Below are 18,448 nucleotides of genomic sequence, written 5' to 3'. Positions count from 1 at the left end.
GGACTGGGAGAATTGCTGTGCTAGCTAGCAAGCGAAGCTAGTATGAGGACTGGCATGATTTTGTCACATTCTGCTGCTGGTCAGATTGTTTTGTTACAGAGTTGTGGGATGTGTTCCCTACATCGTACCTGCATCCAATACCAGCTCATCATTAGTGTCTTTATACCAATCCTAGGCAGCTTGCCGAGAATTGACTTGCAGCCATTTGACAGTTTGTACAAGCCTTCGTTGCTAGTTGCATCATTGCCTTGTTTTTTTTTGTTTGTCTGCCTCTCGCCGCGTTTTTTTTTTTTTTTTTTTTTAATTGATCCAGACCAACTGTCACGAACCCTATTTCTGTCTCCCTTTTCGCGATCACGCATTTTATTTTGTGTTCAACAAACCCTTTTATGCAATACCAATGTTATTGTTGTCTGCTTGCGGTCTGAAGTGAGCTGCGTTTTCTAATTCCGTGGTCAAGCCAGCTGCACTTTTCCCTTTCAGGTTTTACCACACAGCACAGGCGACGCATGTGGATTGCGATTGCTTTATAAGGAAAATCATGACTCCAAAGTCATGTCCTGTGGTCTACGCGCTCGTCTGTCGCATGGGAAATGCAGGTTCGAATCCCACTGGAGACCTTCATTTAATTGCTTTTGCTGCTCGTTCTGTGAAATATCGACAGTGCTGTCCTGCTCATCACTTTTCTGCTCGGGTTCAGATTGCAAGGGCAGAACAGATGACATTTTTATATCGCTAAAGACTGACAGTTTTGTTTTGTTCTGTGGTAGTCCGGCAACACCGCCCAGTGACGTCAACGCCCAGAGTGCATTGCGTCACCAACAACGATGGTGAACTACTAACGTAACTAATTTAAAAATTTTTATTAAAACGAAAAGATTAAGAGGGGTTTTAATATCAAATTATTATAACTCATACTAACATTATCTTTTAAGAAATTACACGTCTTTCTATCCGTGGTACCCTTTAAAAGACTTAACTAATAATAATAATAATCAAAATGTATTGGAACAGTATCGGCATCAGATAGCTGGAGTTCGGAAAATGGTATCGGTAGCCAAAAAATGGTATCGGTGCAACACTAATTAAGAGAGTAGCTGTTAAAAAGTCTTCGCAGCAGCAAGCAGATATTTTTAAGGAGTCTCCAGACTCTACGGTCTCCAAAGACTTGTTATGCAGCCACAATGAGAAATGTTTGCAGTGAGCTGCAAATTGCAAAAAAAACAATCTTGGACTTCTTGAAATTCAAGAGTCTAGCTTTGTCTCTAGTGCACCCCCACCCCATCAAAACGTTAGACAAGGATAAATCCCAAAAATTTGAAAGGGAGGGCATTTAAACAGGTACATTTTCCCCCCATCTCACCATATAATGCACATAGAAACATTGTCCTTCACAAAGCCAAATTTCTATGTACATGTATACAGGTCCTTCTCAAAAAATGTGCATATTGTGATAAAGTTCATTATTTTCTGTAATGTACTGATAAACATTAGACTTTCATGCATTTTAGATTTATTACACACAACTGAAGTAGTTCAAGCCTTTTATTGTTTTAATATAGATGATTTTGGCAACAATGTCAAGAAAAAACAAAAATCCCCATCTCAAAAAATTACCATATCATGAAAAGGTACTCTAAAGAAGCTACTAACCTAATCATCTGAATCAACGAATTAACTCAAAACTCCTGCGAAAGATTCCTGAGGCTTTTAAAAACTCCCAGCCTGGTTCATTATTGAAAACCGCAATCATGGGCAAGACTGCCGACCTGACTGCTGTCCAGAAGGCCATCATTGACATCCTCAAGCAAGAGGCTAAGACACAGAAAGAAATTTCTGAGCGAATAGGCTGTTCCCAGAGTGCTGTATCAAGGCACCTCAGTGGGAAGGAAAAAGTGTGGCAGGAAACGCTGCACAACCAGAAGAGGTGACCGCACCCTGAGAAAGATTGTGGACCTGCAGAAACAGTGGACTGAGTCTGGAGTAGTAACATCCAGAGCCACCGTGCACAGGCGTGTGCTGGAAATGGGCTACAGGTGCCGCATTCCCCAGGTCAAGTCACTTTTGAACCTGAAACAGCGGCAGAAGCGCCTGACCTGGGCTACAGAGAAGCAACACTGGACTGTTGCTCAGTGGTCCAAAGTACTTTTTTCAGATGAAAGCAAATTTTGCATGTCATTCGGAAATCAAGGTGCCAGAGTTTGGAGGAAGACTGGAGAGAATGAAATGCCAAAATGCCTGAAGTCCAGTGTCAAGTACCCACAGTCAGTGATGGTCTGGGAAGCCATGTCAGCTGCTGGTGTTGGCCTACTGTGTTTTATCAAGGGCAGGGTCAATGCAGCTAGCAATCAGGAGATTTTGGAGCACTTCATGCTTTCATTTGCTGAAAAGCTTTATGGATATGAAGATCTGATTTTTCAGCACGACCTGGCACCTGCTCACAGTGCCAAAACCACTGGTAAATGGTTTATTGACCATGGCATTACTGTGCTCAATTGGCCTGCCAACTCTCCGGACCTGAACCCTATAGAGAATCTGTCGGATATTGGGAAGAGGAAGTTGAGAGACACTAGACCCAACACTGTGGATGAGCTTAATGCCGCTATCGAAGCATCCTGGGCCACCATAACACCTCAGCCGTGCCACAGGCTGATTGCCTCCATGCCATGCCGCATTGAAGCAGTCACTTCTCCAAAAGGATTCCCGACCAAGCATTGAGTGCATAGCTGATATAATTAATTGAAGGTTGACTTTTTTTGTATTAAAATACACTTTGTTGTATTGGTTGGATGAAATATGCTATTTTTTTAGATAGGGAGTTTTGTTTTTTTCTTGACTTTTTTGCCAAAATCATCAATATTAAAATTATAAAAGGCTTGAACTACTTCAGTTGTGTGTAATGAATCTAAAATATATGAAAATCTAATGTTTATCAGTACATTACAGAAAATAATGAACATTATCACAATATGCTAATTTTTAAAAAAAGGACCTGTACACACGTGATGTTACAGTTTTTTTTTTTTTTCTCACCAAAACATGACATCTATCAGATTCCATATTCAGACAGCGTCACTGGTAATGGGAGCCAAGTGACTCAATATAGGCTTACCGTTAGGCCATTATGGTGACCAACAGATGCACAAGTGGGAGGCATGAAGACAAGTGGCAAGCTAAAGCAGGATGACACACTCGGGCTAGGAAGTGACTCAAAACCCAGTGGATTCAATTACTTTTCTTCAAATTAACTCTGTCTTCTTAGCCCACATAACTAATGACACAAAGCAGTTCCCTATTGGAAAATGCTAAGACAATTTTGGCAGAAGGCCAAGCGCTTGATTGAGGAGAGCACTTGTGTGCGGCACAGAAAGGGAATAGGGATGTCCCGACGGTATTTATTAACCCATTGACGGCGCTAGACGTCCAATCCATTTGAAGTGGGAATGTCCCCACATCAAATGGATTTGGTCGTCTACTAGCGATAAACCAAAATAACAGCCCACCCTTGATCTTAGCCGCTTTTATCCCCTTCCTCTCCCAACTGCCTGAGCTGCAGACTCGAGACAACTGACCCTTCATTCACACTTTCCATATACGGCTCCAACAACTCCTTTTATTTATTACTCAGTCTGCCCCTGACACACTTCATTCACTGCAGGAATCCTACTTATTTACCTCAGAGAAGCACTAGCGTGACTACAATAAGTCACTTTATCGCACATATTCACACACGGCCTGTGTGTGGGCACTCAAAGAATGACTGTGTTGTGCGGTAACAGTCTGTAATGCTCAGTGATTTTGGTCCTGTGCGTTTACACTCCACCAGCAAAGAACTCTTATTTTTAGCTGGTACCCAAAAAGCCTTTTTTTTCAACACACTGACAACTTGAGCAGTGTTTTCCACAGCAGATTTTCTTTCTTTGCTGTCAGGAATTGAAGCAAAATGGTGTGCTTCCCTTCAGAATTGACAATAAGACATGAATGTCATCACATGGGGGAAGTTTAGCAACAGTACACCACAGATTTTTATCAGTATACAATAGGACTCCTCTTTTTTTTTATTTTTTTAACCCGTCCTGTTCAGCTGCTTCGACACAGAGAAGGAATCTGAGTGCCCTTGATATCTTCTGAATAGTTTTAATGAAACATGGGAATTTGATATACTCCCATTGTGGGTTTTCATTATGCTTTATTAATAAGAAGGAAGCAGCGAACAGGAGTTTAGGGGGGACAAAAAGAAAGGAAGCAGACAAAAGAGGAAAAGAACAAACAACAACAAAAAATACAGTGGTACCTCTACTTACGAAATCGGTTCTGGCTGTAGTTTCGTAAATTCAAAACGCCATAAGTAGAAACTAGGGCTGTAGCGGTCAGTTATTTTAGTAGTCGATTAATCGATAAATTAGTTCGAATGATCGAGTAATCGGATTTGGAACATAAAAAAATTAAAATACCTGAGCTCAGCCTCAAACGATATAAAAGAATGAATAAATGAGAACCATTGGCTAACTTGCATAGCAAAAGTCTGCTAACACTAACGTCTTTTTTACAATTCTCTTAACAATTCGTTTAAACACATATTCCCACAAAAACAAAAACAAAACGGCTAAATATACCTATAAACTAAATTACAAATGCATAAAAAAAAAAAAAAAAAACATTAGCTCAAACAAAAACTGACCTTATGTTGCTCTTAACAGGGAGCAGCTGGATTCAGCCATGTTAAATGAGATATTTCATATTCACTGTTGTCACTAGAGGGCGGTGTATCTACCCAAATCAAGACAGCGCAGCACGTCCCTCTTCCCGCAGCCCAGCAAAGGAGCCATCATCACCCCCCCGGGAACCAGGGTGGTCTCCCGGGCCACCCGCGCCCCCATCAATGTGGTGCATCACCTCACCAAAGTAAAATCAACCACACCTTGCATATAAGATTTATTTTTTATTTATTTTTTTTTTTTTAAAGATTTAAAGATATACGTATTCTAATTTTTGAAATTTGTGTAATTTAACATTACATCTGAATGAATATATATAATAAGCCTGTCGCGATATGCAATAATTCTATTTAGCGCACGGTAATAAAAGGCGGTAATTTTCCTGCTGCCGTTTATCGCCTCGCGTGCACATGCTTGCGCGCGTGCGGCAGACGTGCTGTTATAAGTTCGGCTGCCTTGTTACCAACTATGCAATACGCTGCGACGAGGACTCAGGGCTCAAATACACTGGGTGCATTTTCGTTCCGGGTTTGGTCCAGGTCCAGCAAAAAATAGCGCCTAAGCCAATCCATTCCCATTATATCCTATTGTTCAACATATACCGGCAGCGTCAGTTCTCTGGATTGACTGCGGACCATCTCCGGCATGCTGGAGCCTGCTGGGTGGTTTAGGCTATTTTCTATTTTTGCCGGAGACGTAACCATCAAAATGGGTGTAGCCAGGCCTGGAGTCAACAGCCCAGTTGGTTATTCACGGTTTGAACACCAGCGAACATGAACGAAGAACGTTTCATTATGGAGGTGAAAAGGCACAAAGTGATTTATGATGCAGCAGATCATTATTATAAGGGCAGCATTCGAAAGGAAGCTGCAAGGTGTCCTATTATGTGTGTTTTTCTGGCAGTGATATCACACTCGACGTGCAGACAACTGTTTTTATTAACACACTGCGCTAACAACACTTCCTCAATCTGTGGCTCTCGGTAGACTCTTTCTCACTCCCGCATCACATGAAAAAAAACAACACACAGTAGTGTGCACTTCAGGGTGCCTCGGAAAACATCCAATCAGAATATTACACATAGAACGCCATAGCAGAAGATATGACGGGAAGTTTTCATTTGCCGAAATGCCAGTTATTAAGTGCAATTTTTTTTTTTTCTTGAAAAAAAGACATTTTATTTATTCTGTGTTTCTGTGCGGTACTAATAGTGTTGTCTTTTACTTAAAAGAGGCATGGTGTTTTGTTTTTAGTTGTGATTTCTTAAATATAGCTCATTATTTACGCACTATTTGCCATAAGTCAGCTGAAATAGAACGTCAAATAAAAACTGTTCCTTTACATACCTAATTTTAAAAATCACATCTGTTTTCCTGTTGAAACTACGTAAACGCGGAGTTGGAAATCGGGAGAAAATTCAACAGAAAAATATTTTAACTTAATGAATGTAATTCTGGTTTAAGACTGTGAAAACGACTTTAATATGAACATTGATGTAACGTTTAAGTTCTTTACGGCGTGTCTTTGACTCGAATCGTTGTCTCCTAGCATAGCATTTGTTCATTGCTGACGTCACTGGTTGCAATTCAAGATTAATATTTTGAAGTACAGTATTTCATTGAGCGAAAAGTTCCTGAGGAGGAGGGGCATGCAACAAAAAGACTATTATTGTTTGGGTGATGTATATTGTCACATTCTGAAATAGGTATTTGATTAGCCCAGTTAAATATTCTGAGGTTTCTTCAGTTCAGAAGGTACAGTGCATGCCAAACGTTTGGAAACACCTCATTCAACGCAACACAAATGAAGGTCCCAACCCCATTGATAAACAAATAAATTCCACTAATCAACCATGAAAAGGCATACCTGTGAAGTGAAAACCATTTTAGGTGTCTCCCTCTTGAAGCTCATCAAGAGAATGGCAAGCGTGTGCAAAAAAGTAATCAGAGCAAAGGGTGGCTATTTTAAATATACTACAATATTATACATGTTTTAAATTATTTCACCTTTTTTTTGCTAAGTACATAATTCCACATGTGCTCATTTATAGTTTTATTACCTTCAGTGAGAATTTACAATGTAAATAGTAGGGCTGCAGCTATCGAATATTTTAGTAATCGAGTAATCGACTGAAAATTCTATCGATTAATCGAGTAATCGGATAAAACAAATATATTTTTAGGTGAAGAGCAATTATACATATACATGAGAAAACAAGACATTTCATCTAATCTTGAACCATTTTCAGTCAATCAATGTCTTTATTTTCGTTGTATATTGTTGAAAACAGCCAACAATTGCATCTCAGGTGTAACTAGAATAAAAAAAAAAAAAAAAGACTAATTAACTGCTTTCACTCAAAAAACTTTTAGATCTTATTAATATATATATATATATATCTTACCTAAAAATGTCGTTACGCTTGATAACACACATCACTTAAAAGTTAGGATTTTTTTCCCACGTGTTTCAATTGAATTTCTCTTTGTGTCAAGCCATTTTTAAGTTCTAGTTAAGTTTTAAGTTAGTCTAAACTGTAAGTCCTGATAGGATTTTGAGTTTTTGCAGTGTTCAAAATAAATGTATGATACAGGCTGTATTGGAGCACATTAGGGACCAGTGCTACTTGATAGTTAGCATGATTAAGTTTTTATTTTACACCCTCATCACTCCACAATGCTATGTTATGTTAAAGCCTGTAGTAAGACACGTTAGCCACGCATCGACAGTGGTCATAATTAATTGAAACCTAGCCCTCCGCAGGGCTAACGTTCCGTGAGCTAGTAGCGACAGTAACGTTAATCTTATTTATTAGCGCTCCTTATTAGCGCTTAGCGCTGTACTGCTTTAAGATGGCGGCAGTTTACAAACGCTGCCCAGACGCGGCCAAGTCTGTCATTGTGCATCTGGTTCAACATACATGTGATTTCTATGAGACGCGCCAGACACTGCCTGTTACCAATGTAGCATCGTGCGGGCTAGTATTTAGCAACGTCGGCGTCGTTTGTGGCGGCTGTCGGCTGCGGTAAGGTTGTTTTTTTTTTTCCCTTCTTCCTCTCCGCACGTGACAGCGCGTTGTCCCGCATTAAAAGTAGTCCTAGCAAAACGTGATGCTTAGAGCTGTCAAAATAAACGATTACTCGAGGTGAATAAAATTACTCGGATCAGTTTTTAAACTCGAGTTACTCGAGTTGCTCGAGTACTCGTTTCAGCTCTAGTAAATAGTCATGAAAATAAAGAAAACGCGCGAATGAGAATGTGTGGCCCAACGTTTGCCTATACTGTATTTAGTCCTCACGTTCCAAAGGGTAGAAATAACCAAATGGTTATGGTAAGCGTTGTATCTTAACGTTGAGATAACGTTTTTAAAAACTGAATAAGGGAAGATCACAGCTGGATACGCAGAGTCCAGGGAAGGAGAACTAGGGGAAAAAAAACAAACGGGGAATCTGGCCGACACCCAACATGGACAGAAATGGCAAAGTTCAAGCCCTGGTTGTACCACACAAATCAAGGTGAGTATTAAGAATTGTGCAACTATTATTTGTATTAATCATAATTGTATTGTTTTAACTTAAGTAACGGTGTTGAAAAAGGTTCATTGTTTGTAACTTGGCATATTCCTTATCCCAAAAAATTACAAAACAGATGGCGAATTTGCATCGATTTTTGTCATTGAAACAAATCATTATTATTGTTTTAAATATCACTTTGAGTTAAGGACTAACTTTAAAACAATCAGAAAAGTAACTCCCACAAAGACACTCAGTTTTACCTTAAACTGAATGTAATGTAATTTAATCTGTGAAAACGTGATTGAAACAGTATAGTCCTAATGGCTAATCCATTGAATGTGTTTCAGAATATGGACCAGGTCAGCATGATGTCAAAAATGGCATCACAGACTGATGGTGAGGGCTGTACCCTATCTTGAGCCAACAGTAGGCCATTGCGTTGACAGTGCCCATCTTAAAAGTGAACTGTGAGACAGATTTGTCTGCAATAAACAGATTTGGTTAACTGTACAATGTAAGCTAGAGATGCTTGTGTGTCTTCATTACCAACACTGCTGGCCAAAAGTATTGGCACCTCTGCAATTCTGTCAGATAATGCTCAATTTCTCCCAGAAAATGAAGCAGTTACAAATGCTTTGGTAGTAATATCTTCATTTATTTTGCTTGCAATGAAAAAACACAAAAAAGAATGAATTTTTTTTTTTTTTTTTTTTTTTTTTTAATCATTATCATTTTACACAAAACTCCAAAAATAGGCCAGACAAAAAAGTATTGGCACCCTCAGCCTAATACTTGGTAGCACAACCTTTAGACAAAACTGCGAAAAACCGCTTCCGGTATCCATCAATGAGTTTCTTACAATGCTCTGCTGGAATTTTAGACCATTCTTAGTCCAACTGCTCCAGGTCTCTGACATTTTCAGATCTCTCCACAGGTGTTCTATGGGATTCAGGTCTGGACTCTATGCTGGCCACTTTAGAAGTCTCCAGTGCTTTCTCTCAAAACATTTTCTAGTGCTTTTTGAAGTGTGTTTTGTGTCATTGTCCTGCTTGAAGACCCATGACCTCTGAGGGAGACCCAGCATTCTCACACTGGGCCCTACATTATGCTGCAAAATTTGTTGGTAGTCTGCAGACTTCATAATACTATGCACACGGTCAAGCAGTCCAGTGCCAGAGGCATCAAAGCAACCCCAAAACAGGGAACCTCAGCCATGTTTGACTGTGGGGACAGTGTTCTTTTCTTTGAAGGCCTCGTTTTTTTTTTTTTTTCCTGTAAACTCTATGGTGATGCCTTTTCCCAAAAAGCTCTACTTTTGTCTCATCTGACCAGAAAACATTCTTTCAAAACGTTTTTGGCTTTCTCAGGTAAGTTTTGGAAAACCCTAGTCTGGCTTTTTATGTCTCTGGGTCAGAAGTGGGGTCTTCCTGGGTATCCTACCAGAGAGTCCCTTTTCATTCAGACGCCGGCGGATAGTACGGGTTGACACTGTTGTACCCTCGGACTGCAGGACAGCTTTAACTTGTTTGGATGTTAGTCCAGCTTCTATGTCCACAATCTTTCGTTGAAATCTTTCGTCAGTTTTGTTTTCCATCCACATCTAGGGAGGTTAGCCACAGTGACATAGGATTTACACTTATTGATGACACTGCACATGGTAGACACAGCAACATTCAGGTCTTTGGAGATGGACTTGTAGCCTTGAGATTGCTCATGCTTCCTCACAATTTTGCTTCTCAAGTCCTCAGACAGTTCTTTGGTCTTTTTTCCACGCTCAATGTGGTACACACAAGGACAAAGGACAGAGGTTGAGTCAACTTTAATCCATTTTAACTGGCTGCAAGTGTGATTTAGTAATTGCCACCGCCTGGTATGTACCACAGGTAAGTAACAGGTCCTGTTAATGACACAAATTAGAGAAGCTACACATGGTTTTTCTAAGGGTGCCAATACTTTTGTCCGGCGTTTTGTGTAAAATTATAATGATTTAATTTTTTTTCCATTCTCTTTTGTGTTTTTTCAATGCAAGCAAAATCAATGAAGATATTACTACCAAAGCATTTGTAATTCCAATCATTTCCTGGGAGAAATTGAGCATTATCTGACAGAATTGCAGGGGTGCTAATGCTTTTGGCCAGCAGTGTAGATCACATTTTTTATTCTTGTATAGGTGAAGACAGACCTGAGGAACCAGCTGCAGGGGGACCATCTGGCAGCATGACTATAAATGGAACACCTATTGCTGACTTACCTTATGAATGAGCCCTCAAATTGTTGTTGGTTTTTTTTTTTTTTTAAATATCCAGGAAAATCAAATGCAGGCAGGATGCAAACTTTGGAAATAGATCTTTGGTATTGTTCTTCTTGGAAAAAAATAGATGTTGTTAAAAAAAAATAAAAAAATTCTTATTTGTCATGATATGAAACAATTTCACCGCAGTACGCTGTCCGACTCCTATGCAGCCCACTACCACAAGAGCTTCGAAAAATCATAGGGCACACCCTGTAATTATTTATTTATTTATTTTGGCATCAAGGGGTTAAAGATTAAATTTGTTTGATGTCCTAAAAATTGAATGACTTTTCTTCCCCACTAAATAGCTTGATTATTTTTCCTTTTTTCATTTTAAATTATCAAATATTATTTGTAATTATTATTTTTATTAATTCATAAATTTATTTATTAATAATAAATAAAAATATTGTTCAATTAAATTTTTTTTTTTTAAATCGTAATAATAATGCTAATTGAGATCTGGCATCCACATCACGTCTATGGATGGCAGGTATTTATGTTTTATGTTTTTTTTTTGTTTTTTGTTTTTTTAACTCATTGGCTGCATTTGACGGTGATAGACGCCCAATCATGTGGCTCTTTTAATCCTTCTGCTGTGAATTTAAATGGTCTTATCACTAGCAGACATCCAATCCAAGGTGGCAGCGAATGAACATTCAAATGCATTGAACATCTATCGATGTCATTGGCGGCCAATGAGTTAAAAAAACAAAACAAAAACAAACAAACAAAAAAAATACCTGCCATCCATATACGTGATGTGGATGCCAGATCTCATTAAGCATTATTATTACAATTTCTGGGGGGGGGGCTATTGAACATTATTTTTATTTATTATTAATAAATAAATTTATGAATTAATAAAAATAAAAACTGCAAATAATATTTGATAATTTAAAATAAAAAAAGCAAAAATAATCAAGTTATTTAGTGGGGAAAAAAAGTCATTCAATTTTTAAGACATGAAACAAAGTTAATCTTAACCCCTTGATGCCAAAATAAATCAATAAATAAATAATTACAGGGTTTGCCCTATGATTTTTCGAAGCTCTTGTGGTAGTGGGCTGCATGGGAGTCGGACAGCATACCGCGGCGAAATTGTTTCAAGACCAAAAAATAGCCACTTGCCCTATAAAGGGTTAAAAAAAAAAGTTAAATGCTGAACAAAAATAACGTAAATAAAGTGCAAAACTTCTGTCTAAATTGTCAATGTCTTGTTTTCTCTCCCTCAATTTGTGCTGTCAGCCCCCAAATACAAAGTAATGCTTCCAAAGAAACAACTCCTTTCTAGTGGAATAATCTATCTAAATAAATGGTTGCTAGATTTCCTTTGTCACAAAAAATAATAATAGTAATAATTAAAAAACAACAACAATACCTCATTTAAAAAAAAAAACTGTAATTAATTCATAACATTGATTAATCACCAGCGCCTACATACCAGGCATCATTGAACATGCAAGTCACAACCCAATAAGTGCAAACCTTTGCGATGCAAGCTGATTAAACAATGTTGACCATAAAATGTGCCCAATTTCCATTTAATTCAAATCAACAGCGCCTCTGGTGCGCACTACCAAGGCATGCTTCAACATTTCGTTGCGAATTAAACAACATGCCTGCACAAGCAGAAGTTGGATCAGAGGATGTCGTCGTTTTCTGTCAACTGGGAAGCCCTTTCAGATGTTTTAGTGATTAAGGCTTTATAAATAAATTTGACTTGACTTGACAAGCACACATACTTCCTTCCAATAACAGACAACTGAACAGCGCAAAACGGTAAACAGTAAGACACAATTGCACAAAAATACAAAAGTGACAACAACAATAACAACAGTCAGTTGGAAAGCTGATACTTTCCAAGAAGCAGCAGTGCATCACTTTGCAAAAACGCGGTCAAGTAGTCTATAAAATCAAGTGTTTGCTCAACTGGCGTCCCTAGTTTGCCTTAGTTGTGAAGAGAAACTAGAGTAGACACGATAATGAAGTAAGAACAAAAAGGGAAATGGGTATCCCCTTGCACCAGCTATTATCTATACAGACATAAGCACACACGCGTGCACAGGAAGTTCACAGCAAAAAGCGAAAAAAGATGTTATCTGTGGTGAGACGTTGCTTTTTCCATGAAGTCACCAGCCATGTAAAAAGCGGCTGCGGCAAACAAGAGCCTGACTGTTTGACTTGCACAATATAGAGCTATAAGAGTACAGTACTCCGCAGCTTGGCCGCACATGCAAATGACAGGCAAGGAGGGAAAGGTTGGGCCTTTGTGAACACTGCGCAGCAACATTAACTTCACGCTCCAGCTAGGCATGTGCCGGTATGATATTCTGACGCGATAATAACCTTCAGCCAAAATATCACAATTTCACGGTATCGCAATTAAAGCTCTAAAATGTGTTACTTTGAGATATTTAGGTTCAAAGACTTCATAATGATATTGACTGGACACGGGATGCGGGGCCGATTCAGAGTGGGCCTATGTCGGTCAAAGCTGACCGAGTGGAAACGCAGACAAAGAGCGTTCTACGTTGAAAGTTCTTGTGAATAAATGCTTAAATCCCTGAATTATTTATAGATATATACGTAATACAGTCTCGATTCTTGGTTAAAATAAAAAAAAAACAAAAAACAGGCAGTTAGCATTTATTTTACGTAAATATCTCGAGTGTGCTCCTAGTCTTTAAGCCACTTGGGCACCGACTTATCACCACAAAGAGCTTTTTACGTTGAAATTTTTGGGAATAAATGCTTAAATCCCTGAATTATTTTTAGATATGGACGTAAACATTCTCAATTCTTGGTTAAAAGCAAAAAAACAGGCAGTTAGCACTTATTTTACGTAAATATGTGAATGTGCTGCTAGTCTTTAAGCCACTTGGGCGGCAACTTCTCACCACAAAGAGCTTTTTACGTTGAATTTTTTGGGAATAAATGCTTAAATCCCTGAATTATTTTTAGATATGGACGTAAACATTCTCAATTCTTGGTTAAAAGCAAAAAAACAGGCAGTTAGCACTTATTTTACGTAAATATGTGAATGTGCTGCTAGTCTTTAAGCCACTTGGGCGGCAACTTCTCACCACAAAGAGCTTTTTATGTTGACATTTTTGGGAATAAATGCTTAAATCCCTGATTTATTTTTAGATATGGACGTAAACATTCTCAATTCTTGGTTAAAAGCAAAAAAACAGGCAGTTAGCACTTATTTTACGTAAATATGTGAATGTGCTGCTAGTCTTTAAGCCACTTGGGCGGCAACTTCTCACCACAAAGAGCTTTTTACGTTGAATTTTTTGGGAATAAATGCTTAAATCCCTGAATTATTTTTAGATATGGACGTAAACATTCTCAGTTCTTGGTTAAAAGCAACAAAACAGGCAGTTAGCACTTATTTTATGTAAATATGTGAATGTGCTGCTAGTCTTTAAGCCACTTGGGCGCCGACTTATCACCACAAAGAGCTTTTTACGTTGAAATTTTTGGCAATAAATGCTTAATTCCCTGAATTATTTTTAGATATGGACGTAAACATTCTCGATTCTTGGTTAAAAGCAAAAAAACAGGCAGTTAGCACTTATTTTACGTAAATATGTGAATGTGCTGCTAGTCTTTAAGCCACTTGGGCGCAGACTTATCACCACAAAGAGCTTTTTACGTTGACATTTTTGGGAATAAATGCTTAAATCCCTGAATTATTTTAGATATGGACGTAAACATTCTCAATTCTTGGTTAAAAGCAACAAAACAGGCAGTTAGCACTTATTTTATGTAAATACAGTTCTACGCATCTAGTTCTGTATACATGTGATATCTACCATAGCATTATGTGGGCGTAATATGTACTAGCTGTCAGCCACAGTCAGGTATTATTGTTTTTTTATCTAGTGGCATGAGTTCAGCATGATATTTACTCTCGGTCCGTTCCTCATTGCATCCCGAAGACCACGCTCACTGTGTTTTAGTTCCGCTTTACTTGGCATATTTCAATAATCGGAATTTGGATGTTTGCGAATCTTCGAATCTTCCACGGCCGAATCGCAAATAATCTAAAAATCGGAAATTTCGCACACCGCTAGTGTTTACTCTCCTTTAATTTTGTATAAATGTAAGGGTGTAACGGTACATGTATTTGTATTGAACCGTTTCGGTATGGGGTGCTCGGTTCGGAACGGAGGCGTACCGAACAGGTTTCTGACATAATGTAACCCTTACTTTTCGAGGCTGTGAGTCGATCGGGTTACAGTTTCTTTGTGTAGATTATATTTACTCCGTTTTCTCTACTATAATGAGGACCAACACGGTAGGACAGTATATAATCCAGAAACGTCAACGGCACGACAACGTGGCCGCCGCGAGAACGCAGTGAAACGCGGCCGTTAAAGTCAATCAGCCAATGCACACAATCGCAATGCGGCCGCGTGTTAGACACGTCCCAGAAGCGGCTCAACGCGATGCACGCGAAAAGAACGGCAGAGTTGATTATTTGACGCAAGACGCGGCCCTCCTGCGTCAATACTACAAGCTAGGATCGGGCAGACAGGAAGTCGCTCGTGTAAAAATACGGTGGATCCGGTCAATTTTTAAACAAATATGCATTCGTAACCCACTTTTTGAGTCCATCAGATCTCTTGAGTGGTAGATCGGGGCACAGTTGACTTGTCTTTGTTGATTTACTGCTGTCTTCTCTGCTATAATAAAAACCAACACGGCCCCATGTTCAATACAAAACGCTTCTACCACAAGAAAATAAGTAGGAACTAATATTCACATAGGAACTAAAGTTATACAACATATAATATACAATATAAATGAATACTACATCACATTTGTAAAATATAAGCACATAATAAAACAAATAATAGCCCATTTAAATAAAATAAATTGAAATGAGCTAAAACACCTGTGATTAAATAATAAGAATAATACACAGATCCTGCTTACACAATTAAATTTATTAATTTCTGTGTGGCACTTTAACTTGAGAAAATCCACCACTAAAGCTTTTGAAAACCATTCATAAGGGAAAAAAATGATTCATTGAGGCATTTCATTTGTAAAATACATGTTAAAATCTTTGTCATTGGGATTGTTTTTTTTCTTTAGCACAAGACTTCTTTTTTCTTCTTTCTTTTAGAAAGAAAGCTGACAAATACGCGAGGTCTGAAAGGCAAATTGTTGTTGGATTATCTTTAAATACCCGCTACTTTTGGAACAGAATTCTAACTTTATATAGGCTAATGTTCCTATGATTGAAAGCACAAAAGTGTGTAATAAACAACTAGCACATTAATATTTTGCATTTTGTTTTCTTACTGTACCGAAAACGAACCGAATCGTGACCTCAAAACCGAGGTACGTACCGAACCGAGATTTTTGTGTACCATTACACCCCTATATAAATGCGAAATAATATTGGAGGTATTGCCTCCTTGGCAGCCACCCTTCGAAAACATGTTTTACATGTCGGTTGGCCCTCCTCCTCTAAGCCGCTGCCGTTTGTAACTTTTCTGTAGCCGAAGTATTCCCATACCAGCAATGTCGTTTTCTTCGACGGGGGGAAAAAGTTCAGGAGTTTCAACTCCTCCAGCCATCGTATAGCACAGCTGACAGTGAGTCAGCAAATTGGAACATAAATATAGAGTTAAGTTAAAATAAATAAGTTTATATATATATACAGTATATTCTAAATAAAATTTAAATAAATGCAGTCCTTTAGGTTAGCCTATACCCACAGCCACAGCTCAACATTATTAGCATCAGAACAAAAATAATTGAATTATTTTCAATAAAAAGCACATGTGTATGACTCGTATCATGTTTACATTATTATACAGACACACACACACACACACACACACACTCTTTCTTAACACAGACCGTTGCCAGAGAGAAAAAAAAAAACCAACACATTTTACCACTGCTAGACACACTAAACATGCTGGAGTTAACTCTCGTAGCTGGTGGGAAACGTTCACGACAGTGTTTTTCTAACCTTTAAGTTTGTAGAAGCACGAAATCATATTGGAGGTATTGCCTCCTCGGCAGCCCCCCTTCGAAAACATGTTTTACATGTCGGTTGGCCCTCCTCCTCTAAGCTGCTGCCGTCTGTAACTTTTCTGTAGCAAAAGCATTCCAATACCAGCAATTTCGTTTTCTTCGATTGGGGGGGGGGGGGGGGGGGGGGGAGTTCAGGAGTTTCACCTTCTCCAGCCATCGTGCAGAACAGCTGACTCACTGACTCTGAGCAACAACCGGTGGGGGAGGGTTGAGCCTTGCAGCTGCAAGCGAGGGATTTCTCCATGCATTTTTGGGACATAAAAAATAGCTAATCCCTTAGGGACAGTATGACGGAAAATATTTGCCATTTTGAAGCCTTGATATTTTCATACCTCAGTATACCTTGGAACCGGTAATCGGAACATGTCTACGCTCCATATTGGACTGCGCTTGTAGAAGCAGAAGGATGATATTCATTGATAAAAGGCCAAATTGAGAATGACATATGATCTTGTCAGGGGTTCAACTTGCTTTGCGCTTTAGAGAATAATCACTGTCAGCCCTCCCAAGGGCAACAATTTGTATGGATGACAGTTATTTCATAAATTAGTTGATTAATTGTGGCAGCCCTACAGTTAAACCGCAATAAATACAAAAAAATGTATTTTGTTCAACAAGAAGGCTTTTTCCTGCTTCTTACAGTATATGATCACTGCTATTAATTCATTCACTGCCACTGATAGCGATGGACGTCCAATAAATGGATTGGACATTTATTGCTGTCAATATGTCATTTTAATGTATGTATTAATTGTTGGTGGTTGTGCTGTGATGCTGCTGCAGTTGTTGCTAGATCTTAGTTTGTAACATAAGCGAGAATGTATCAGCTTTTTTTAAAAAATGGATGTTTCAAGTAAAAACCGGTTGATCGAGCTTTTAGTTCATCACCTAATTGAACTCCGTGTACTTCCTGGTGGCATGAATGACAAGCAGGGATGTGTACGGTAAGCACACAGAAAAACTCTGCTGGTTTTTGCGACTTAGTAAATTATCACCTTTCGGTACCATTGACAGCTATAGACGTCCAATCGTTTGGTGTCCAATCAGCCTTCTACTGTGAAATGAAATAGGTTAATCACGAGTACACTTCTAATCCATTTGAATTGGGAGATTGAACATCCAAGACAGAAAGTGCAAAACAAGTTTAACCTATTATGGACACTCCTCGGCTACCATTGACAGCACTAGACGTTCAATCCATTTTGACTGGGATTGAGTCCAAATAAATTGGACGTACAGCGCTGTCAATGGTGCTGGAATTTAAGCGTTCACAGCCAGTTCTCCCACTACTAATGGACTGGAGGTCTTTTGCTGCAGCCAATGAGTAACCTATCAAAGGTTAAACTTGTTTTGCTCTTTATCAGTCTTCATATTTTCTCCAAATCGCTGCAGATCATCCCAATCAACATAGATTGGACGTCCAGCGGCGTCAATGGCAGCCAATTAGTTAAACTCGCGGCCTATAAAGGGTTAATGGTACTATTTCGCGTTGAAAGCGCAGCATATGTTTCAGCAGGTTCTAATTGAATCAACGCGCTGCAGCTATAGAGAAGTAAAAGGAAGAAAAAGTACTCACCGTTCGGCCCGAATTTCTCCAGTTGCGCTTTGACTTGTTCCGGAGTCAGTCCGGTGTTTTCATTCACGCCAAAGAAAGCTAAAACTTCACTCGCCGGTTTAGCGTGCGCATTTTCCATTTCGGCGGACTAAAATTGGGGTTCAGGTGAGAAGCTGACCATGCATAGAGTTCAACATCTACTCGGGGTTTGCGTAGTGGAGAGACGGCTGGATGCGTAGGTGATCACCTGAACACGTCCGAAGAAGACGCAGCAAACCACCCCCCGGTCTCAAGCTGCTCCGCT

The 18,448-nt window shown here is 39.0% G+C and overlaps 1 protein-coding gene across 2 annotated transcripts in view; it reads right to left on the bottom strand.

Annotated features, from left to right (window-relative positions):
- Positions 1–18,448, bottom strand: part of atp2a3 (ATPase sarcoplasmic/endoplasmic reticulum Ca2+ transporting 3) — a 117,787-nt gene that overhangs the window by 99,291 nt on the left and 48 nt on the right. For both annotated transcript variants that reach the window (XM_057820220.1, XM_057820219.1), the window contains exon 1: positions 18,166–18,448. This exon is cut by the window's right edge and continues 48 nt beyond it. In XM_057820220.1, the coding sequence (XP_057676203.1) occupies positions 18,166–18,283 (118 nt within the window). In that variant the 5' untranslated portion in view covers positions 18,284–18,448. The remainder of the gene's footprint in view (positions 1–18,165) is intronic.

The sequence above is a fragment of the Corythoichthys intestinalis genome, chromosome 18 (genome assembly GCF_030265065.1).
Source record: "Corythoichthys intestinalis isolate RoL2023-P3 chromosome 18, ASM3026506v1, whole genome shotgun sequence".
NCBI lineage: Eukaryota > Metazoa > Chordata > Actinopteri > Syngnathiformes > Syngnathidae > Corythoichthys > Corythoichthys intestinalis.
Note: the sequence above shows the minus strand (reverse complement) of the source record. Positions and strands in the feature narration are given on the sequence as shown.